Genomic DNA, 25056 nt, shown 5'->3' with positions numbered 1-25056 from the left:
GAGATAGGGAGAGGAAGATGAGGGGATGTCCTGCAGGTGAGATAGGGAGTGGAAGATGAGGGGATGTCCTTCAGAGACGCACAGCAGGATGGAGACACTGGGGCTGGTTCTGTGGTCACAGATGCAGACGGCGTTATGCTCAGATGAGAATTTCAGCATCTCTGTGTTTGTCTGTTCTACATTGAGTCAGACGGAACTTGGCCAGATCTGTTGTTCTGTGATGTGTGCTGGGGGGTGACAGTATGAGCGCACAGAACCGTATCATGGGCATGTATCAGAAGCTGTGTGTATGGGGAAGGAGAGCGGAACTCATGCACGCAGCATGGGGCTGGGGCAAGTACCGTTACTAATTATAATGCTGACCCCAGGGCGCTCAGGGGCCTGGTGCACCCCTCATCTAATATTTCTCCCATGTCCCCTCTCCGTGATGTGATGATGGTGGGAACGCAGTGCTAAGGTTCTGTAGTACTCTATTATTCACACTGAGAGTGACTGGAGATCCGCTCTTACTGCCGTTTCATCTCTTCCGCTAGGTGTGGGACTCTCAGACCGGACAAAAGATACGTACGGTGCCTGACGACTTCCGCGGCCCATCCAGGGTGAGTACGGCTCAGACACTAGTACAGGAGGAAAGTGGAGCCACAGTTCCATGTGACACTTGTTACACTTCATCTGAAGTCTGTGTGCATTCACTAAACAGAAATCTCCACTAGTGCCAGTCATATCAATGTCTGTCTCTCAGGTGTACAGCTGCCGCTGGTTGGGCGCAGGTCACATGGTTGCAGCAGGAAGTGACATCAATATGTGTCGGATTGTTGATCGTAACTCTCTGCTGGTAGGTGAACTCTATAGTATATCTTGACCCTTATTCCCTGATCTATCACACATCGCTCTGACTGTTGTATCTTCTAGGATGGTGGTCCTCAGGACCACAAACAGCTCACGTTTTCCAGGTCACCCATAAATGTGTACAGGTGTACTCTTTACTCACTGACACAAATCCCAGGTCACCCAGAAGGTGCACCGTCGTATTCATTACTCACTGACACATTTCCCACATCACCCAGCAGGTGCACAGGTGTACTCATTACTCACTGACACGTTTCCCAGGTCACCCAGCAGGTGCACAGGTGTACTCATTACTCACTGACACGTTTCCCAGGTCACCCAGCAGGAGCACAGGTGTACTCATTACTCACTGACACATTTCCCAGATCACCCAGCAGGTGTAGTCATTATTCACAGACACATTTCACAGGTCACCCGGCAGGTGCACAGGTGTATTCATTACTCACTGACACATTTCCCAGGTCACCCAGCAGGTGCACAGGTGTAGTCATTACTCACCGACACATTTCCCAGGTCACCCAGCAGGTGCACAGGTGTAGTCATTACTCACTGACACATTGCCCAGGTCACCCAGCAGGTGCACAGGTTTAGTCATTACTCACTGACACATTTCCCAGGTCACCCAGAAGGTGCACAGGTGTACTCATTACTCACTGACACATTGCCCAGGTCACCCAGCAGGTGCACAGGTGTACTCATTACTCACTGACACATTTCCCAGGTCACCCAGCAGGTGCACAGGTGTATTCATTACTCACTGACACATTGCCCAGGTCACCCAGCAGGTGCGCAGGTGTACTCATTACTCACTGACACATATCTCAGGTCACCCAGCAGGTGCACAGGTGTATTTATTACTCACTGACACGTTTCCCAGGTCACCCAGCAGGTGCACAGGTGTATTCATTACTCACTGACACATTTCCCAGGTCACCTGGCAGGTGCACTCATTACTCACTGACACATTTCCCAGGTCACCCGGCAGGTGCACAGGTGTAGTCATTACTCACTGACACATTTCCCAGGTCACCCAGCAGGTGCACAGGTGTACTCATTACTCACCGACACGTTTCCCAGGTCACCCAGCAGGAGCACAGGTGTACTCATTACTCACGGACACGTTTCCCAGGTCACCCAGCAGGTGCACAGGTGTACTCATTACTCACCGACACATTTTAAAAGATCCACAGGTGGAGCTAATTTCACCCGTGATGAGATCTGGAATACATGCTTTGTTTGGGGCTTTGAGGACCTAGGGGCAGATATATTAAACCGGAGAAGCCATAGGGAAGTGATAAACCAGTGATATGTGCAAGGTGACAAACGCACCAGCCAGTCAGCTCCTAACTGTTCGTTTACATATTGGAGCTGATTGGCTGCTGCCTTTATCACCTTGCACATATCACTGGTTTATCACTTCCTTATGCCTTCTCCAGGTTAATACATCTGCCCCACAGTTCTAGACTGATACTTACCTTAGTAAAAACTTTCATTATTGGGACTGCTTTCGATGGCTCTTTACTCTTTCTCCTTCCCACAGACACGCGGGAGCCTGGTTGATCTTCCCTGTGGCGTATACAGTCTAGACATCTCTTCCAAGCCATCCGCTGCCCCTCTTATTGCCGTAACCTCGGGTCACAGACTATTCTTGGTGCGCCCTACAGGAAGCGCCTTTTCCTAAATAAATCACTTGTCTTTGTCTGCAGTTCTGATGTATGTAGTGTGAAGCTGGGGGGCAGCAGACCAGTTCCCCCATGTGTCTGCTGATATCTCCTGTTACACCACCTGTTTCCCATTCACATGACTGAAGCTTAGCTTTAACTCTAAGGGTCAGACTTCTCCGAATTGAGGTACACTCAGGGGCAAACACATAATCACACGGTCATCCAACTGCCCATCGTTTAACCTCACACTGATTATGAGGCACAGGTGGGGTCACAGGCTAGTGAGGCATGCACGCCTATGTGTCATTGTATATAAGGTACTCCTCAGGGGACATGCACTGTGCCACACAGGCCCTCTAAGTACCGGATTTATGGCTCAGCACATTGCCAACCTACAAATATCAGTGACGCTGCTAAGTACACAATATGCAGTTTTATTTTGACATCATACTGTTAACATTTTTTTGGCAAGTATTCACATTTTAGGGTTGTTAATTTGGAGATAAATTACTATGGTTTTATTAAAGACTTTATCAAAGTATGCGCAGTTATTCCTCAGAACAGTTATTTTATCATTATCTGTGCAGTTTACATCTTAACCACAAGGTGGTGCTAGTGACCACTGCATAGGATGCTAGTGATGGACAGGAACCTCTAGAAGAGTGATACATTGCCAGGAAAGATGGAACGTACCAGGCACCCATACAACACTGTAATGTCTGCATTTCCCATATAACATTGTCACGTCCATATCTGCTGTTTAATGGGAGCCTCTAAAGGAATACAGTTCCTGCTGCAGACTTTTACAGTTACTACGTCCATTGACTTCTAATGGGAACAGACAATTATTTGGGTGTGAAAATGACAATTATTGGGAGTATCTGGCAGAACCGATCCAGGTGCCATTAATGTTTCCCCCAGGCCAGCTTGTGTAGGCAGCGAGCGACGTTCTCCAGCCGCGCTCTGTACTCAAGCTCACTGTAGTTCCCCGTCGGTACTCCGGCTGATCCGTGCATTGCTCCCCAGCAGCAGCCGGCAATCACCCCTGTGGAGTCGCTGTCACCTGGAGGGGAAGGAGGTAGAGATGGATTAAGGTTATATCAGACACCAGACATCTAAAGGCCCATTGGCTCCAGGGGTGCGGATGGCAGACAGTGGAGAAGTTCTGCAAATCACTAAAAATAGGGGCACAAGCTTTCCTGCACATAGCAATCATTTATCTGGATACTGCTGTATGTGAGGTGTTAGGGTTCTTCCCCAACACCCCGCATCAAGTACAGAGCCTGAGTGACACACTCATCTGGACTCAGACTGTTCCTCCGTATAATGGACACCCATTGGCTGAGCATGCACTGAATGTTGGCCACCTTCTGGTAATAAGTCCACAGGGAGAGGACCAGGACCCCGGAGACTACACTGAGATCAGCCGCAGAGTAAAAAATAGTATTTTAATTACCTACCGGTAAATCCTTCTCTCGTAGTCCTAGAGGATGCTGGGGACCATTTTAGTACCATGGGGTATAGACGGTTCCGCAGAAGCCTTCAGCACTTTTCGACTTTTCAACAGTGTGAACTGGCTCCTCCCTCTATGCCCCTCCTCCAGACCTCAGTATAGGAACTGTGCCTGAGGAGACGGACAACTTCGAGAGAAGAATTTACATTAACTAGTGGTGAGATTCACACCAGCTCACACCATACAAAACATGCCGCCTAACATGGTTTTCAACATAACCCATGCCAACATGCATGCATAACGCAACAGCAACAGCTGTGAACATCTTAACACATAAGAACCTGTGTAAAAAGACAAAATGTAACGCAGGAAAAAAATAGCACTGGGACGGCGCCCAGCATCATCTACGGACTACGAGAAAAGGATTTACCGGTAGGTAATAAAAATCCTATTTTCTCTTACGTTCTAGAGCATGCTGGGGTTTATTTCAGTACCATGGGGATGTACCAAAGCTCCCAGTACGGGCAGGAGAGTGCTAATGTTCTTGCAAAACTAACTGACCAAACTGAAGGTCGTCAGCAGCCAAGGTGTCAAACTTGTAAAATTTAGCAAACATGTTTGCACCTGACCAAGTAGCTGCTCAGCAAATCTGCAATGCCGAGAATCCCCGGGCAGCCGCCCAGGACGAACCCACTTTCCTTGTAGAGTGGGCCTTTACCGAACTTTGTAACGGCAATCCTGCTGTGGAATGAGCATGCTGAATGGTACCTCTGATCCAGTGCGCAATAGTCTGCTTAAAGGACAAACAAAGCTTCAGTTTTCCTAATCCGAGCCGTTCTTGCAACATAAGTCCTCAATGCTCTGACGACATCCAAGGACTTAGAAACAGCTGTAGTGTCAGAAATCATTGGCACCATAACAGGTTGGTTGATATGGAAAGACACAACCTTTGGAAGAAAATGATGACGCATTCTCAATTTAGCCCTATCTTCATGAAAGATTAAGTAAGGACTCTTGTGAGACAGAGCTCCTAACTGAGACACTCGTCTGCCTGATGCCAAGGCCAACAGCATGACCACTTTCCAAGTGAGAAACTTCAACTCCACCTCTTGCAGAGGCTCAAACCAGTCCAATTTAAGGGACTGCAACACCACAATAAGATCCCATGGCGCTGCAGGAGGCACAAAGGGAGGTTGGATGCGCAGAACTCCCTTCACGAACGTCTGAACCTCAGGAAGGGAAGCCAACTGCATCTGAAAGAAAATGGACAAGGCCGAAATTTGGACCTTGATAGACCCTAATCTCAAGCCAGCATCCACACCCGCCTGTAGAAATAAGAGAAGACGTCCTAATTGAAACTCCACCGCAGGTGACCTCTTAGATTCACACCAAGATACGTATTTTCTCCAAATACGATGGTAATGCTTGGACGTTACCCCTTTCCTGGCCAGAATAAGTGTGGGAATGACTTCATTGGGAATACCCTTACGGGCTATGATCTGGCGCTCAACAGCCATGCCTTCAAACGCAGCTGCAGTAAGTCTTGATAAACTAACAGCCCCTGCTGAAGCAGGTCCTCGCGAAGAGGAAGAGGCAGAGTATCTTCCAGCAGTAACTCCTGAAGATCTGGATACCAAGCCCTCCTTGGCCAGTCTGGGGCAATGAGAATTGCCCGAACCCTTGTTCTTCTGACGATCTTGAGAATTTTTGGTATTAGTGGAATTGGAGGGAACAGATACACTGACTGGAACACCCACTGGGTCACCATCCACTGCTATTGCTTGTGGGTCTCTCGACCTGGAACAATATTTCTGAAGCTTCTTGTTGAGACGAGATGCCATCATATCTACTTGAGGAACCCCCCCCAATGACTTGCTACCTCTGCAAAGACCTCTGGGTGGAGGCCCCATTCTCCTGGATGGAGACCGTGTCTTCTGAGGAAGTCCGCTTCCCAGTTGTCCACTCCCGGAATGAAAACCGCCGACAGAGCTCTTGCATGTTTTTCTGCCCAGAGGAGTATTCTTATCTCCTCTGCCATTGCCGCTCTGCTTTTCGTTCCTCCCGGACGGTTTGTGTAAGCTACTGTCGTTACATTGTCTGACTGGATCTGTATGCGCCGTTTGATGAAGGCAATTGTACACAGCTCTCAACTCCAGAATGTTTATGTGAAGAAGTATTTCTTGACTTGACCATCTTCCTTGGAAGCTTTCCCCTTGCGTGACTGCTCTCCAGCCTCGGAGGCTTGCATCTATGGTCACCAGGATCAATTTCTGAATCCCAAACCTGCGTCCCTCCAAGAGGTGAGAACTTTGTAGCCACCACAGGAGTGAAATTCTGGCTGTCGACAGGATTATCCTCTGATGCATGTGTAGATGCAATCCGGACAACTTGTCCAGTAGGTCCCATTGGAACACCCTGGCGTGGAATCGGCCATATTGTAGAGCCTCGTAGGCCGCTACCATCTTCCCCAGCAGGCGGATGCACTGATGAATCGACACGCGTGCTGGTTTCAAAATTTGTTTGACCATCTTCTGGATTTCCAGAGCCTTTTCCACCGGTAGAAATACTCTCTGTACTTCGGTAACCAATATCATTCCCAGAAATGATAACCTCATTGTCGGTTCCAACTGTGATTTTGGAAGATTTATGATCCAGCCGTGCTGTTGAAGCACCATCAGGGATAGTGCAATGTGTTGTACTAACTTCTCCCTGGATCTCGCTTTTATGAGGAGATCGTCCAAGTACGGAATTATGTTGACTCCTTCCTTGCGAAGGAGAACCATCATCTCCGCCATCACCTTGGTGAATATTCTCGGAGCCATGGAGAGGCCGAAAGGTAATGTTTGGAACTGTAAGCATCCTTGATGTCCACCGACACTAGAAATTCCTTTTCCTCCAAGCTGGAGATCACCGCTCTCAGTGATTCCATCTTGAATTTGAACATTTTTAAATAAAGATTCACAGTTTTTAGGTTTAAAATCGGTCTGACCGAGCCATCCGGCTTCGGCACTACAAACAGGCTTGAATAAAATTCTTGTTCCTGTTGTACGGCAGGAAGTAAGGAAATTACTCCGTCTTGACGTAATTTCTGTATTGCGTTCAGCACTTTTGTTCCGTCCTGGACAGAAACTAGTAAGGCTGATTTGAAAAAACGGCATGGGGGAAGGTCTTGAAATTCCAATTTGTAACCTTGGGATACTCTCTGTAATATCCAAGGATCCAGATCTGGGTGAACCCAGACCTGGCTGAACAACAGTAGACGCGCCCCCACCCGATCGTACTCCCGTAGGGGAGCCCCAGCGTCATGCTGTGGCTTTAGCAGAAGTAGCTGCCTCCAATATTTAGTCTGTTGTTCAGACTCAGATAATTTCTTTGCAAGCATTGACATATTCTTCTGCAACTTTCTCACCCACTCCGGCTCCTTCTGAGAGGGAAGGGCCACCATATTACCCTCTTGTGTATCTAAAATGGGTCCTTCCGGGGAAGAACCCTCCCCAATGTCTGACATGTTACACACTTGTACACACACACACACACACACACACACACCTATCACACAGGGGAGCTATCGGGGACAGACCTACAGTAAAGGCTGACACAGAGGGAGTTGCCAATCCACACACTGCGCCCTATATGAAATGTGTAATATTTACACACTTACTCAATATTAGGCCCGCAGACCTAAATTACAATGAACACTCCCTTCCCCCTCTATAACACCCTGGTACTTGTGTCAGCCGTGTCTTGAGGAGAAATCAGCGTTCTGGATTCTCATAGTGGCGTTCTGCAGGAGAAAATGGCACCCAGTGAGTGAACTGGTACATCTAAGGAGAAACTCCGCCCCCTTTTAATGGCGCGTTTCCACCTCAGAAATGGAGTATCTTTATACTGGCCCCGGGGGTAGCGCAACCTAATACACCTAGGATGTGCCTTTTGTCCAGTGAGAGTAAGGTATATTCATGTAAGGTATATTCATGTAAGGTATATTCATGCACCCTTCTGCTGAGAGACATGGCGCGCGCTGCGCATGTACCTGTAAGCCGCCAATGATGACCGGAGGATCCCCTCTCTGCAGGACTCCGGTAATATACTCACCAGCCTTCTGACTTCTGGCTCTGTTAGGGGGTGGCTGCACTGCTGTGGGAGTGAACGCTGGCCAGGTTTGGGCTGTGTTCAGTACCCTTCAGGAGCTAATGGTGTCCTGTCAGCGGAGGCAGAACTATTAACTAAAGGAGGAGTTGGTTCCTACCTCCCCCCCTAAGTCCCACGAAGCAGGGAAGCTGTCGCCAACAGCTTCCCTGTAAAATAAAAAACCTAAAAAAAAGTATTTTTCCAGCAGAGGTCTGTAGAGCTCCACTAGTGTGCATCCAGTCTCCTGAGCACATTTTCTAAACTGAGGTCTGGAGGAGGGGCATAGAGGGAGGAGCACGTTCACACTGTTGAAAAGTCTTAAAGTGCCGAAGGCTCCTGCGGAACCGTCTATACCCCACGGTACTAAAATGGACCCCAGCATCCTCTAGGACATAAGAGAAACCATACAGATCATTAGTTGGTGATAAATGCTCCACCAATGGAGTCCTGGATGGTTGTGGTCCCTCTTGTGGGGCTTTGGTCCTCGTAGAAGGCGGCAGAGGAGACTCACCTCCATGGAACATGGATCTGCTGCACAGCTCGGCCCAGGAGTCCCCAGCACCCAAGAGAGCATCATACGCAATCATCGGAGCATCATGTCCGCTCCTCCCGGCCCAGCCATCCAGACTCCACCGGCCGTACTCCGCGTCCCTCTCCGCAGCGCCATAGAGAGATGGAAATCGTGCAGGGCCGGACCCCTGTGACAGCCCCCTCTCTGCCAGGTATCTGAGGAGGAACAGAGGAAGATGATTCCATATAACAGGAGACCACCAACGCCAGCCCTCACCCGCTCACCTCTCCCAGCACTCGCGGAAATAATCCCATGCTGCAAAGTGAGGCGCCGCGTCAGTCTCTGTAGAGCGCACATAGTCCCGGGCCAGAGGAAGGTTCTCCAGGAGGCGGACCCCCCATTGTTCTAGAGGGACCCCCTGTACAGACAGGGATGTGAAGAGAGCTGAAGCAAGTGATCCGAGATAGCCTGCAGGCAGCCAGGAAGAGAGAGGGGACGACAAGACAGAGCACACGCATTAGGAAAGTATGCAGGTGGGGTAGACTTTAGTGTGTAAGAGGTGTCCAGGCTAATGCCTACTGATTTCCGTAAACATTGTGCTAATCTAATGGCTACAAACCACTCAGATGCAGCAATAAAGTCTGCACCATATGTATAGATTATATCATGAGAACAGTTACAATGGACGCTATGAATAAGATATCCTAAGAGTCCGTCCAACCAACAGACAGCAATGTGACCTGATCTATGAGACACATTATGGTGCGGGTGGATAAGAGTTTGTGTTTCATGTGACACTGAGTATAGTCAGTAACAGATACTAGAGCAAACGAGCGTGAGTGAGACCAGGACCGGTGCTAGGGTGTTCCACGCCACCTGCAAACTATGAATGTGCTCCCTCCTACAAATATGTCCTCTTCACATGGCCCTGTACAAGGTTTCATATTGTGAAATGTAACGTGCAAGGGTGACAGGAGGGTGCTGGCTGGGGAGACAGAAAGGGGGCTGGCTGGAGAGAGAGAAGGAAGACTGGAGAGACAGAAGGGGGGGGCTGGCTGGTAAGACACAGAAGGGGGGGGGCTGGAGGCAGAGAGACAGAAAGTGGGCTGGCTGGTGAGACATGGAAGGGGGACTGGAGGTAGAAAGACAGAAGAGGAGCTGGAGAGACAGAAAGGCGGGCTGGAGCTGGAGAGACAGAGAAGGAGGACTGGAGAGACAGAAGGGGGGGTTGGAGATGGTGAGACTGAATTGGGTACTTGATGCTTGATGTAGAGAAACGGGGCTAGCTGGTGAGACATGGAAGGGGGGAGGTGGAGAGACCGAAGGTGGGTCTGGAGGTGGAGAGACCGAAAGGGGGGGGGGGGGGGCTGGAGGTGGAGAGACCAAAGGGGGGGGGGGGGCTGGAGGTGGAGAGACCGAAGGGGGGGCTGGAGGTGGAGAGACCGAAGGGGGGGCTGGAGCTGGAGACAAAGCAAGGGGGGGCTGGAGCTGGAGACAAAGCAAGGGGGGGCTGACAGAGCCATAACTATACATTTTGGTGCCCTATGCCAGAAAGTGTGTCAGTGCCCCCCATATAATTTCTACAAATATTTGAGATCTGATGGACATGAAACAGCCATCACATGCCTCATAATGGCGGGCAGATGCAGCGCACAGTCAGGACACCCTACAGACCGACTCTCAAAACACCCACCAGTCTGTGAACTAAGACACAGCAGAAATATAAAACCACCTCATCAAATCCTCACTCAGTACTGTTGCAGCAGCCTCCCCTACACACCATACAGAAGAGCCAGAGTACAGCCACAGCACCCAAAGCATGCGGCTCTTATGGCTCCACCAACGGCACCAGCATCCCACCCCAATGTGTGCCAGAAGAGTTTCTACAGCTTTCTAGAAGGTAAAAGGAAATAAAATGGAACACTAGGGGTAGTTTATATCATACGCCATTAGGATTAGGGAGACTAGACATTTCTCTAATATATTTTCTCTGACGTCCTAGTGGATGCTGGGGACTCCGTAAGGACCATGGGGAATAGACGGGCTCCGCAGGAGACTGGGCACTCTAAAGAAAGATTTAGGACTACCTGGTGTGCACTGGCTCCTCCCCCTATGACCCTCCTCCAAGCCTCAGTTAGATTTCTGTGCCCGGCCGAGCTGGATGCACACTAGGGGCTCTCCTGAGCTCCTAGGAAGAAAGTATATGTTAGGTTTTTTATTTTCAGTGAGACCTGCTGGCAACAGGCTCACTGCAACGAGGGACTAAGGGGAGAAGAAGCGAACCTACCTAAGTGGTGGTAGCTTGGGCTTCTTAGGCTACTGGACACCATTAGCTCCAGAGGGATCGAACACAGGACCCGACCTCGTCGTCCGTTCCCGGAGCCGCGCCGCCGTCCCTCTTACAGAGCCAGAAGCAAGAAGGTCCGGAAAATCGGCGGCTGAAGACTTCTGTCTTCTCCAAGGTAGCGCACAGCACTGCAGCTGTGCGCCATTGCTCCTCATGCACACCACACACTCCGGTCACTGATGGGTGCAGGGCGCTGGGGGGGGGGCGCCCTGAGCAGCAATATTTACACCTTGGCTGGCAAAAATAACACCATATATAACCCCAGGGGCTATATAGGTGTAAAAATACCCCTGCCAGAATTACTAAAAAAGCGGGAGAAAGCCCGCTGAGAAAGGGGCGGAGCCATCTCCCACAGCACACTGGCGCCATTTTCCCTCACAGCTCCGCTGGAAGGATCGCTCCCTAGCTCTCCCCTGCAATCCTGCACTACAGAAAGGGTTAAAAAGAGAGGGGGGGCACAAATTTAGGCGCAGTATAGTATATATATATGCAGCTATAAGGGAAAACACTCTGTATAGTGATATCCCTGTGGTATATAGCGCTCTGGTGTGTGCTGGCATACTCTCCCTCTGTCTCCCCAAAGGGCTTTGTGGGGTCCTGTCCTCTGTCAGAGCATTCCCTGTGTGTGTGCTGTGTGTCGGTACTGCTGTGTCGACATGTATGATGAGGGAAATGATGTGGAGGCGGAGCAAATGCCTGTGAATGTGATGTCACCCCCTGCAGGGTCGACACCTGTGTGGTTGGACTTATGGAAGGAATTACGTAAAAGTGTCAACTCCTTACATAAAAGGTTGACGACATAGGACAGCCGGCTACTCAGCTTGTGCCTGTTCCAGCGTCTCAAATGTCATCGGGGGCTTTAAAACGCCCGCTACCTCAGATGGCAGACACAGATGTCGACACGGATACCGACTCCAGTGTCGACGTCGATGAGACTAGTGTACCCTCCAATAGGTCCACCCGTTACATGATTGAGGCAATGAAAAATGTATTACACATTTCTGATAATACCCCAAGTACCACAAAAAATGGGTATTATGTTTGGTGAGAAAAATCTACCAGTAGTTTTTCCTGCATCTGAGGAATTAAATGAGGTGTGTGAGGAAGCGTGGACTTCCCCAGATAAGAAATTGATAATTTCTAAACGGTTATTGGCAGCGTTCCCTTTTCCGCTAGAGGATAGGTCACGTTGGGAAACACCCCATAGGGTAGATAAAGCGCTTACACGTTTATCAAAAAAGGTGGCACTACCGTCTCCGGATACGGCCACCCTGAAGGAACCTGCTGATAAAAAGCAGGAGGTTACCCTAAAGGCTATATACACACACACTCAGGCATTATATTGCGACCAGCTATTGCCTCGGCATGGATGTGCAGTGCTGCCGCTGCGTGGTCAGATTCCCTGTCGGATAATATTGATACTATGGATAGGGACAATATTTTGCTGACAATAGAGCATATAAAAGATGCAGTCTTATACATGCGTGATGCACAGAGGGATATTTGCCGGCTGGCATCAAAAATAAGCGCTGTGTCCATTGCCGCCAGACGGGGGTTTGGACTTGGCAATGGTCAGGCGATGCCGACTCGAATCGGCACATGGAAGTTTTGCCCTATAAAGGGGTGGAACTGTTTGGGGATGGTCTTTTAGACCTCGTTTCCACAGCTACTGCTGGGAAATCGACTTTTTGCCACAGGCTACCCCACAACAAAAGAAAGCACTGTATTATCAGGTACAGTCCTTTCAGCCCCAGAAAAGCAAGAGGGCTAGAGGCTCATCCTTTCTGCCGAGAGGCAAAGGTAGAGGGACAAAGCTGCAGCACACAGCTAGTTCCCAAGAGCAGAAGTCCTCCCCTGCGTCCGGTAAGTCCACAGCATGACGCTTGGGCTGCTCAGGCGGACCCGGGTACGGTGGGGGCCCGTCTCAGGAATTTCAGCGCACAGTGGGCTCTCTCACAGGTGGATCCCTGGGTCCTTCAAGTAGTATCTCAGGGGTACAGGCTGGAATTCGAGACGTCTCCCCCCCCCCCCCCCGCCGTTTCGTAAAATCTGCCTTACCGGCAACTCCCTCTGCCAGGGAGGCAGTGTTGGTGGCTATTCAAAAACTATATTCACAGCAAGTGATTGTCAAGGTACCCCTCCTTCAACAGGGAAAGGGTTACTATTCCACAATGTTTGTGGTACCGAAACCGGACGGTTCGTTGAGACCCATCTTAAATTTAAAAGCCTTGAACACTTATATCAAAAGGTTCAAGTTCAAGATGGAATCGCTCAGGGCGGTTATTGCGAGCCTGGACGAGGGGGATTACATGGTCTCCCAGGACATCAAGGATGTGTACCTGCATGTCCCTATTTACCCTCCGAACCAGGAGTACCTCAGATTTGTGGTACAGGACTGTCACTATCAGTTCCAGACGCTGCCGTTGGAGTTATCCACGGCACCGAGGGTCTTTACCAAGGTAATGGCCGAAATGATGATACTCCTTCGCAAGAAGGGAGTTTTAATTATCCCATACTTGGACGATCCCCTGATAAAGGCGAGGTCCAAAGAACAGTTGGTAGTGGGGGTGGCACTTTCTCGGGAAGTGCTACAACAGCACGGCTGGATTCTCAATATTCCAAAGTCACAGCTGGTCCCGACGACACGTCTTCTGTTCCTGGGAATGATTCTGGACACAGACCAGAAAAGAGTGTTTCTTCCAGTGGAAAAAGCCGAGGAGTTGTCATCACTAGTCAGAGACATCCTAAAACCAGGACAGGTGTCGGTACATCAATGCACACGAGTCCTGGGAAAAATGGTAGCTTCGTACGAAGCAAATTCCATTCGGAAGGTTCCACGCAAGGACGTTCCAGTGGGACCTGTTGGACAAATGGTCCGGGTCCCATCTCCAGATGCAACAGCGGATAACCCTGTCGGCAAGAACCAGGGTGTCGCACCTGTGGTGGCTGCAGAGGGCTCATCTACTAGAGGGCCGCAGATTCGGAATACAGGACTGGGTCCTGGTGACCACGGATGCCAGCCTTCGGGGCTGGGGTGCAGTCACACAGGGAAGAAATTTCCAAGGACTGTGGTCAAATCAGGAGATTTCGCATAAATATTCTGGAGCTAAGGGCCATTTACAATGCCCTAAGCCAAGCAAAGCCCCTGCTTCAGAACCAGCCGGTACTGATCCAATCAGACAACATCACGGCGGTCGCCCATGTAAACAGACAGGGCGGCACAAGAAGCAGGATGGCGATGGCAGAAGCCACAAGGATTCTCCGATGGGCGACCTCCACCCGGGAGAATGGGGACTTCATCCAGAAGTTTTCCAAATGCTGGTAAACCGTTGGGAATGACCACAGGTGGACATGATGGCGTCCCGCCTCAACAAAAAGTTGAAAAGATATTGCGCCAGGTCAAGGGACCCTCAGGCAATCGCTGTGGACACTCTAGTGACACCGTGGGTGTACCAGTCGGTTTATGTGTTTCCTCCTCTGCCTCTCATTCCCAAGGTACTGAGAATAATAAGAAAGCGAGGAGTGAAAACTATACTCGTGGTTCCGGATTGGCCAAGAAGAGCTTGGTACCCGGAACTTCAAGAGATGCTTGCAGAGGACCCTTGGCCTCTGCCGCTCAGACAAGACCTGCTGCAGCAGGGACCCTGTCTGTTCCAAGACTTACCGCGGCTACGTTTGACGGCATGGCGGTTGAACACCGGATCCTAAAGGAAAAGGGCATTCCGGAGGAAGTCATCCCTACCCTGATCAAAGCCAGGAAGGATGTCACCGCAAAACATTATCACCGCTTTTGCGAAAATATGTTGCGTGGTGTGAGGCCAAGAAGGCCCCGACGGAGGAATTTCAGCTGGGTCGATTCCTACATTTCCTGCAAGCAGGAGTGACGTGGGGCCTCAAATTGGGGTCCATTAAGGTCCAGATTTCGGCTCTGTCGATTTTCTTCCAGAAAGTACTGGCTTCCCTGCCTGAAGTTCAGACTTTTGTCAAAGGAGTTCTGCATATTCAGCCTTCTTTTGTGCCCCCAGTGGCACCTTGGGATCTAAATGTGGTTTTGGAATTCCTGAAATCACATTGGTTCGAGCCACTTAAGACTGTGAATTTGAAATATCTCACGTGGAAAGTGGTCATGTTGTTGGCCCTGGCTTCGGCCAGGCGGGTATCAGAATTGGCGGCTTTGTCTTGTAAAAGTCCTTATCTGATTTTCCAGATGGATAGGGCAGAGTTGAGGACTCGTCCTCAGTTTCTCCCGAAGGTGGTCTCAACTTTTCACTTGAACCAACCTATTGTGGTGCCTGCGGCTACTAGGGACTTGGAGGATTCCAAGTTACTGGACGTAGTCAGGGCCCTGAAAATGTATGTTTCCAGGACGGCTGGAGTCTGGAAAACTGACTCGCTGTTTATCCTGTATGCACCCAACAAGCTGGGTGCTCCTGCTTCTAAGCAATCTATCGCGCGCTGGATTTGTAGCACTATTCAGCTGGCGCATTCTGCGGTGGGATTACCGCAGCCTAAATCAGTAAAAGCCCATTCCACAAAGAAGGTGGGCTCATCTTGGGCGGCTGCCCGAGGGGTCTCGGCTTTACAACTTTGCCGAGCGGCTACTTGGTCAGGGGCAAATACGTTTGCAAAATTCTACAAATTTGATACCCTGGCTGAGGAGGACCTGGAGTTCTCTCATTCGGTGCTGCAGAGTCATCCGCACTCTCCCGCCCGTTTGGGAGCTTTGGTATAATCCCCATGGTCCTTACGGAGTCCCCAGCATCCACTAGGACGTCAGAGAAAATGAGAATTTACTCACCGGTAATTCTATTTCTCGTAGTCCGTAGTGGATGCTGGGCACCCATCCCAAGTGCGGATTGTCTGCAATACTTGTAAATAGTTATTGTTACAAAAAATCGGGTTGTTATTGCGAGCCATCTGTTCAGAGGTTCCATTGTTATCGTACTGTTAACCGGGGTTCCTATCACGAGTTATATGGTGTGATTGGTGTGGCTGGTATGAGTCTTACCCGGGATTCAAAATCCTTCCTTATTGTGTCAGCTCTTCCGGGCACAGTTCCTAACTGAGGCTTGGAGGAGGGTCATAGGGGGAGGAGCCAGTGCACACCAGATAGTCCTAAATCTTTCTTTAGAGTGCCCAGTCTCCTGCGGAGCCCGTCTATTCCCTATGGTCCTTACGGAGTCCCCAGCATCCACTACGGACTACGAGAAATAGAATTACCGGTGAGTAAATTCTTTTTTATTTTATAATGCGCTCATAACCATTCATTGATTCCTATAGGTCAACTATACAGGAAATAGTGCAAACATGACATGATTTTCAGTCAGAACGGATTAGAGGCGATGCTTACCATATCGCGCCGGCCCTGAATGAGACACTAACCTGTGGGATGGTTGTGAGTCATTTTCCCGCTCTCCACACTGACAGCGACCAGGAGAGACAGCTCCGACGGCCGGGGGAACCTGCAGAGAGAGAGAGCACATCTCAACACTGGGGAAGCCCGGAGAGAGAGCTCCATCACACCAAACATAACGCCAGTGCTTAATGTGTCCTAGAACGACTATAGAGTTCACTTCCACACAGCAGAGGCAGCCATTTTGTCTCTTGACTATAATAATCGGTTCACTAGTAGCTAGTGACACTACTGGGGCACCCTTTTCAACAAAGTACAACTTTGTGGGGGGGTCATATAGAAGTAAAATAACTGGTATATAAGAAAGCAAGCAACAATTGCTGAAACAAATGGCAAGTACCTCACCTCAGCCCTATACACATGGCCCGCATTGCTGCTCCGCAGCCGGTCGCTGAGGGGTTAAAGGGGATCTTGTACCCACCAGGCTCCCCAGGACGCAGCTGTGAGGTTCCTAAATAGGAGAGTGGGGGGTTACTGAGTGATACATGAGGAGATGGGTACCCAATACCCAGCAGTAATATAAATGGAATATGTACCGTTTCTCAGTACACATGCAGAGCGAGACTTGGTCCGTCTGTATCTGCATATACAGAAGTTCCAGGCCGCTCCCTGATGTATTATGTATGGAATCAAGAAAATTCTGACACTTTGTTCAACACCCATAGTATTGGATTACAAGTTTGGACGTGCACTTACCCAGAATGCTCGTGGGCCCAGGTTTTCTCCCTTCCATGTCAGACATGGCGGTCACGTATTTGCTCGCCAGCTCATGATACAGATCCTCATTCAGCTTCCCTTCACCGAGCGATGGGACAGGAGACACGGATTTTAACATTTGTTGGCATTTTCCCTCTATACTTAACAGAATATGATTCTCTTAACAAACCTAAAAACCTTTGGTTTGTGAATGGACTTGGGATACCCAAAAATGGCCAAATCCAGACTAACGCTGACGCATTTCATACAGGCCATTAGTTACATAACTTACTAAACTTAAGCAGACGTCCCAGGGTGTAGGCTGCTCTTACATCACTGTACCCTATATCACAGACTGCAGCAGGTTACCCATCACCCACCTGTTGCCAGACTCTCGCCTGTTGCAAGGTGCAGCACCGTGTCATCACTGACCGGCCAGTCCGGCAGGGATGCTGTGATGTTCTGGAGACCCCCCAGTTCCTCCAGCTCTCTGTGAATCTGTGGCCCGGATTTGCAGTATTCCCAGAGCTGATTCCTGTAGCCCAAAGCATCTCCGGCAGCACTCAGCAGCATTGCGGACACGTACAGGTCGCAGGAGGGAACGCTGAGATAAAGAAGAGATCGAGGGTATTGGCTGGACTTGTGCTCACTTCTGAGCAAGACAAGTAGCATTTAGATAAAGTAGATCTTATATAATATATGGGACAATGCATTCCCAGCTGTACATTATATGGGCATTGGAAGTTACCGTGTCTGGTCAGAATGATGGCATGGACAACGGTGAATAGAGATGCTGACGTGCCATAGAACCAGCTTAGTCCCAGCATGTCCTGCTGTAGCTGATATGGGCATGTTTCACAGTAATTGTAACTTTCTCTCATTTATTCTGTGACAATTAGTCTAATATTTAGAGTATGACTTCAGAAACCAACTTTGTCAGTGCACAAAATGACATTAGAAGGTGTACAATGTAAATGTGCCAACGTCATCCCCTCGCTTGGCCATAGCTCAAATTGTATATCGAAGGGCAATGTAATGGGAGGCACCGCATGAATTTTAGGGTGACAGGGCAATGCAGTGGGAGGCACAGTAGGAGTTACGGCATCACAGGGTAATGCAGTGGGAGGCACAGCAGGAGTTACAGCATCACAGGGCAATGCAGTGGGAGGCACCGCAGGAGTTACAGCATCACAGGGCAATGCAGTGGGAGGCACAGCAGGAGTTACGGCATCACAGGGTAATGCAGTGGGAGGCACCGCAGGAGTTACGGCATCACAGGGTAATGCAGTGGGAGGCACCACAGGAGTTACGGCATCACAGGGTAATGCAGTGGGAGGCACCACAGGAGTTACGGCATCACAGGGTAATGCAGTGGGACGCATCGCAGGAGTTACAGCATCCCAGGGCAATGCAGTGGGAGGCACCGCAGGAGTTACAGCATCACAGGGCAATGCAGTGGGAGGCACCGCAGGAGTTACAGCATCACAGGGCAATGCAGTGGGAGGCACCGCAGGAGTTACGGCATCACAGGGCAATGCAGTGGGAGGCACCGCAGGAGTTACGGCATCACAGGGCAATGCAGTGTGAGGCACCGCAGGAGTTACGGCATCACAGGGCAATGCAGTGGGACGCACCGCAGGAGTTACAGCATCACAGGGCAATGCAGTGGGAGGCACCGCAGGAGTTACAGCATCACAGGGCAATGCAGTGGGAGGCACCGCAGGAGTTACAGCATCACAGGGCAATGCAGTGGGAGGCACCGCAGGAGTTACGGCATCACAGGGCAATGCAGTGGGAGGCACCGCAGGAGTTACAGCATCACAGGGTAATGCAGTGGGACGCACCGCAGGAGTTACAGCATCACAGGGCAATGCAGTGGGACGCACCGCAGGAGTTACAGCATCACAGGGCAATGCAGTGGGAGGCACCGCAGGAGTTACAGCATCACAGGGCAATGCAGTGGGAGGCACCGCAGGAGTTACATCATCACAGGGCAATGCAGTGGGAGGCACCGCAGGAGTTACAGCATCACAGGGTAATGCAGTGGGAGGCACCGCAGGAGTTACAGCATCACAGGGCAATGCAGTGGGAGGCACCGCAGGAGTTACAGCATCACAGGGCAATGCAGTGGGAGGCACCGCAGGAGTTACAGCATCACAGGGCAATGCAGTGGGAGGCACCGCAGGAGTTACAGCATCACAGGGCAATGCAGTGGGAGGCACCGCAGGAGTTACAGCATCACAGGGCAATGCAGTGGGAGGCACCGCAGGAGTTACAGCATCACAGGGTAATGCAGTGGGAGGCACCGCAGGAGTTACAGCATCACAGGGCAATGCAGTGGGAGGCACCGCAGGAGTTACAGCATCACAGGGCAATGCAGTGGGAGGCACCGCAGGAGTTACAGCATCACAGGGCAATGCAGTGGGAGGCACCACAGGAGTTACAGCATCCCAGGGCAATGCAGTGGGAGGCACCGCAGGAGTTACAGCATCACAGGGCAATGCAGTGGGAGGCACCGCAGGAGTTACAGCATCCCAGGGCAATGCAGTGGGAGGCACCGCAGGAGTTACAGCATCACAGGGCAATGCAGTGGGAGGCACCGCAGGAGTTACAGCATCACAGGGTAATGCAGTGGGAGGCACCGCAGGAGTTACAGCATCACAGGGCAATGCAGTGGGAGGCACCACAGGAGTTACAGCATCACAGGGCAATGCAGTGGGAGGCACCGCAGGAGTTACAGCATCACAGGGTAATGCAGTGGGAGGCACCGCAGGAGTTACAGCATCACAGGGCAATGCAGTGGGAGGCACCGCAGGAGTTACAGCATCACAGGGCAATGCAGTGGGAGGCACCGCAGGAGTTACAGCATCACAGGGCAATGCAGTGGGAGGCACCGCAGGAGTTACAGCATCACAGGGTAATGCAGTGGGAGGCACCGCAGGAGTTACAGCATCACAGGGCAATGCAGTGGGACGCACCGCAGGAGTTACAGCATCACAGGGCAATGCAGTGGGAGGCACCGCAGGAGTTACATCATCACAGGGCAATGCAGTGGGAGGCACCGCAGGAGTTACAGCATCACAGGGCAATGCAGTGGAAGGCACCGCAGGAGTTACAGCATCACAGGGCAATGCAGTGGGAGGCACCGCAGGAGTTACAGCATCACAGGGCAATGCAGTGGGACGCACCGCAGGAGTTACAGCATCACAGGGCAATGCAGTGGGAGGCACCGCAGGAGTTACAGCATCACAGGGTAATGCAGTGGGAGGCACCGCAGGAGTTACAGCATCACAGGGCAATGCAGTGGGACGCACCGCAGGAGTTACAGCATCACAGGGCAATGCAGTGGGAGGCACCGCAGGAGTAACAGCATCACAGGGCAATGCAGTGGGAGGCACCGCAGGAGTAACAGCATCACAGGGCAATGCAGTCGGAGGCACCGCAGGAGTTACATCATCACAGGGCAATGCAGTGGGAGGCACCGCAGGAGTTACAGCATCACAGGGCAATGCAGTGGGACGCACCGCAGGAGTTACAGCATTACAGGGCAATGCAGTGGGACGCACCGCAGGAGTTACAGCATCACAGGGCAATGCAGTGGGAGGCACCGCAGGAGTAACAGCATCACAGGGCAATGCAGTGGGAGGCACCGCAGGAGTTACATCATCACAGGGCAATGCAGTGGGAGGCACCGCAGGAGTTACAGCATCACAGGGCAATGCAGTGGGAGGCACCGCAGGAGTTACAGCATCACAGGGCAATGCAGTGGGAGGCACCGCAGGAGTTACATCATCACAGGGCAATGCAGTGGGAGGCACCGCAGGAGTTACAGCATCACAGGGTAATGCAGTGGGAGGCACCACAGGAGTTACAGCATCCCAGGGCAATGCAGTGGGAGGCACCGCAGGAGTTACAGCATCACAGGGTAATGCAGTGGGAGGCACCGCAGGAGTTACAGCATCACAGGGCAATGCAGTGGGACGCACCGCAGGAGTTACAGCATCACAGGGCAATGCAGTGGGAGGCACCGAAGGAGTTACAGCATCACAGGGCAATGCAGTGGGAGGCACCGCAGGAGTTACATCATCACAGGGCAATGCAGTGGGAGGCACCGCAGGAGTTACAGCATCACAGGGTAATGCAGTGGGAGGCACCGCAGGAGTTACAGCATCACAGGGCAATGCAGTGGGACGCACCGCAGGAGTTACAGCATCACAGGGCAATGCAGTGGGACGCACCTCAGGAGTTACAGCATCACAGGGCAATGCAGTGGGAGGCACCGCAGGAGTTACAGCATCACAGGGTAATGCAGTGGGAGGCACCACAGGAGTTACGGCATCACAGGGTAATGCAGTGGGAGGCACCACAGGAGTTACGGCATCACAGAGTAATGCAGTGGGAGGCACCACAGGAGTTACAGCATCACAGGGCAATGCAGTGGGAGGCACCGCAGGAGTTACAGCATCACAGGGCAATGCAGTGGGAGGCACCGAAGGAGTTACAGCATCACAGGGCAATGCAGTGGGAGGCACCGCAGGAGTTACATCATCACAGGGCAATGCAGTGGGAGGCACCGCAGGAGTTACAGCATCACAGGGTAATGCAGTGGGAGGCACCGCAGGAGTTACAGCATCACAGGGTAATTCAGTGGGAGGCACCACAGGAGTTACAGCATCACAGGGTAATTCAGTGGGAGGCACCACAGGAGTTACAGCATCACAGGGCAATGCAGTGGGACGCACCGCAGGAGTTACAGCATCACAGGGCAATGCAGTGGGAGGCACCGCAGGAGTTACGGCATCACAGGGTAATGCAGTGGGAGGCACCGCAGGAGTTACGGCATCACAGGGTAATGCAGTGGGAGGCACCACAGGAGTTACGGCATCACAGAGTAATGCAGTGGGAGGCACCGCAGGAGTTACAGCATCACAGGGTAATGCAGTGGGACGCATCGCAGAAGTTACAGCATCCCAGGGCAATGCAGTGGGAGGCACCGCAGGAGTTACATCATCACAGGGCAATGCAGTGGGAGGCACCGCAGGAGTTACAGCATCACAGGGCAATGCAGTGGGAGGCACCGCAGGAGTTACAGCATCACAGGGCAATGCAGTGGGAGGCACCGCAGGAGTTACAGCATCACAGGGCAATGCAGTGGGAGGCACCGCAGGAGTTACAGCATCACAGGGCAATGCAGTGGGAGGCACCGCAGGAGTTACAGCATCACAGGGCAATGCAGTGGGAGGCACCGCAGGAGTTACAGCATCACAGGGTAATGCAGTGGGAGGCACCACAGGAGTTACAGCATCACAGGGCAATGCAGTGGGAGGCACCGCAGGAGGTACAGCATCACAGGGCAATGCAGTGGGAGGCACCGCAGGAGTTACAGCATCACAGGGCAATGCAGTGGGAGGCACCGCAGGAGTTACAGCATCACAGGGCAATGCAGTGGGAGGCACCGCAGGAGTTACAGCATCACAGGGCAATGCAGTGGGAGGCACCGCAGGAGTTACAGCATCACAGGGCAATGCAGTGGGAGGCACCGCAGGAGTTACAGCATCACAGGGCAATGCAGTGGGAGGCACCGCAGGAGTTACAGCATCACAGGGCAATGCAGTGGGAGGCACCGCAGGAGTTACGGCATCACAGGGCAATGCAGTGGGAGGCACCGCAGGAGTTACGGCATCACAGGGCAATGCAGTGGGAGGCACCGCAGGAGTTACGGCATCACAGGGCAATGCAGTGGGAGGCACCGCAGGAGTTACGGCATCACAGGGCAATGCAGTGGGAGGCACCGCAGGAGTTACGGCATCACAGGGCAATGCAGTGGGAGGCACCGCAGGAGTTACAGCATCACAGGGTAATGCAGTGGGAGGCACCGCAGGAGTTACAGCATCACAGGGCAATGCAGTGGGAGGCACCGCAGGAGTTACAGCATCACAGGGCAATGCAGTGGGAGGCACCGCAGGAGTTACAGCATCACAGGGCAATGCAGTGGGAGGCACCGCAGGAGTTACAGCATCACAGGGCAATGCAGTGGGAGGCACCGCAGGAGTTACAGCATCACAGGGCAATGCAGTGGGAGGCACCGCAGGAGTTACAGCATCACAGGGCAATGCAGTGGGAGGCACCGCAGGAGTTACAGCATCACAGGGCAATGCAGTGGGAGGCACCGCAGGAGTTACAGCATCACAGGGCAATGCAGTGGGAGGCACCGCAGGAGTTACAGCATCACAGGGTAATGCAGTGGGAGGCACCGCAGGAGTTACAGCATCACAGGGCAATGCAGTGGGAGGCACCGCAGGAGTTACAGCATCACAGGGCAATGCAGTGGGAGGCACCGCAGGAGTTACAGCATCACAGGGCAATGCAGTGGGAGGCACCGCAGGAGTTACAGCATCCCAGGGCAATGCAGTGGGAGGCACCGCAGGAGTTACAGCATCACAGGGTAATGCAGTGGGAGGCACCGCAGGAGTTACAGCATCACAGGGCAATGCAGTGGGAGGCACCGCAGGAGTTACAGCATCACAGGGCAATGCAGTGGGAGGCACCGCAGGAGTTACAGCATCACAGGGTAATGCAGTGGGAGGCACCGCAGGAGTTACAGCATCACAGGGCAATGCAGTGGGACGCACCGCAGGAGTTACAGCATCACAGGGCAATGCAGTGGGAGGCACCGCAGGAGTTACATCATCACAGGGCAATGCAGTGGGAGGCACCGCAGGAGTTACAGCATCACAGGGTAATGCAGTGGGAGGCACCGCAGGAGTTACAGCATCACAGGGCAATGCAGTGGGAGGCACCGCAGGAGTTACAGCATCACAGGGCAATGCAGTGGGACGCACCGCAGGAGTTACAGCATCACAGGGCAATGCAGTGGGAGGCACCGCAGGAGTTACAGCATCACAGGGTAATGCAGTGGGAGGCACCGCAGGAGTTACAGCATCACAGGTCAATGCAGTGGGACGCACCGCAGGAGTTACAGCATCACAGGGCAATGCAGTGGGAGGCACCGCAGGAGTAACAGCATCACAGGGCAATGCAGTGGGAGGCACCGCAGGAGTTACATCATCACAGGGCAATGCAGTGGGAGGCACCGCAGGAGTTACAGCATCACAGGGCAATGCAGTGGGACGCACCGCAGGAGTTACAGCATCACAGGGCAATGCAGTGGGACGCACCGCAGGAGTTACAGCATCACAGGGCAATGCAGTGGGACGCACCGCAGGAGTTACAGCATCACAGGGCAATGCAGTGGGAGGCACCGCAGGAGTAACAGCATCACAGGGCAATGCAGTGGGAGGCACCGCAGGAGTTACATCATCACAGGGCAATGCAGTGGGAGGCACCGCAGGAGTTACAGCATCACAGGGCAATGCAGTGGGAGGCACCGCAGGAGTTACAGCATTACAGGGCAATGCAGTGGGAGGCACCGCAGGTGTTAAGGCATCACAGGGTAATGCAGTGGAGGCACCGCAGGAGTTACAGCATCACAGGGTAATGCAGTGGGAGGCACCGCAGGAGTTTTATTGCCATAGGGCAATATTGTGGGAATTACAGTCTCTTACTTGCTGTCCATGATGAGTCTGCAGTCAGGAAGTTTGGATTGAAGAGAAGTGCAACAGTCTCCACCTAACATGCAGAGCAGCAGGGCCTGTGTGATATATAATTATCCCAGAGCACAGTTATGTCCCTCCCTCCAACTTCCCCTCTCCCTTTATAGCCTCTGTACTGTGTGACTCCTCAGTCATGTGCTTCTTCTGCCCCTTCTACATAAGTGCAGCCTCCTCTGTGTTCCCCCTATATAAGTGCAGCCTCCTCTCTGTTCCCCCTATATAAGTGCAGCCTCCTCTCTGTTCCCCTTATATGTCAGTGCAGCCTCCTCTCTGATCCCCCTATATCAGTGCAGCCTCTCTCTGATCCCCCTATATAAGTGCAGCCTCCTCTCTGTTCCCCCTATATGTCAGCGCAGCCCGCTGTATGTTCCCCCTATAT

General features: G+C 52.0%; 2 protein-coding genes across 2 annotated transcripts in view; one reads left to right on the top strand and one right to left on the bottom strand.

Annotated features, from left to right (window-relative positions):
• The window catches only part of LOC134945823 (uncharacterized WD repeat-containing protein alr3466-like), a 22311-nt gene extending 19257 nt beyond the window's left edge, over positions 1-3054 (top strand). Inside the window, exons 9-11 of the mRNA XM_063935336.1 lie at positions 534-599; positions 743-835; positions 2390-3054. Coding sequence (XP_063791406.1) covers positions 534-599; positions 743-835; positions 2390-2530 — 300 coding nt within the window. The 3' untranslated portion in view covers positions 2531-3054. The remainder of the gene's footprint in view (positions 1-533; positions 600-742; positions 836-2389) is intronic.
• LOC134945821 (ADP-ribosylhydrolase ARH1-like) lies at positions 2932-25056 on the bottom strand. Its single transcript, XM_063935335.1, has 8 exons — positions 24630-25056; positions 17445-17668; positions 17065-17163; positions 16714-16819; positions 16338-16417; positions 8893-9076; positions 8609-8823; positions 2932-3576 (listed from the first exon to the last, which is right to left on the bottom strand). The coding sequence occupies exons 1-8, from the start codon at positions 24698-24700 to the stop codon at positions 3419-3421; spliced, it is 1137 nt and encodes a 378-aa protein (XP_063791405.1). The 5' UTR covers positions 24701-25056; the 3' UTR covers positions 2932-3418.

The sequence above is a fragment of the Pseudophryne corroboree genome, chromosome 7 (assembly GCF_028390025.1).
Source record: "Pseudophryne corroboree isolate aPseCor3 chromosome 7, aPseCor3.hap2, whole genome shotgun sequence".
Lineage (NCBI taxonomy): Eukaryota > Metazoa > Chordata > Amphibia > Anura > Myobatrachidae > Pseudophryne > Pseudophryne corroboree.
The sequence above is the reverse complement of the archived record's forward strand: the minus strand, read 5'-3'. Positions and strand labels throughout refer to the sequence as shown.

Excerpts from the sequence above, each read along its gene's own strand:
- LOC134945821 (XM_063935335.1), bottom strand. The coding sequence starts at position 24,700 with ATGTTAGGTGGAGACTGTTGCACTTCTCTTCAATCCAAACTTCCTGAC. Across the intron at positions 17,669-24,629 it reads AGACTCATCATGGACAGCAA|CGTTCCCTCCTGCGACCTGT; the intron begins GTAAGAGACTGT and ends TCTTTATCTCAG. Across the intron at positions 3,577-8,608 it reads CAGATCCATGTTCCATGGAG|GTGACAGCGACTCCACAGGG; the intron begins GTGAGTCTCCTC and ends CTTCCCCTCCAG.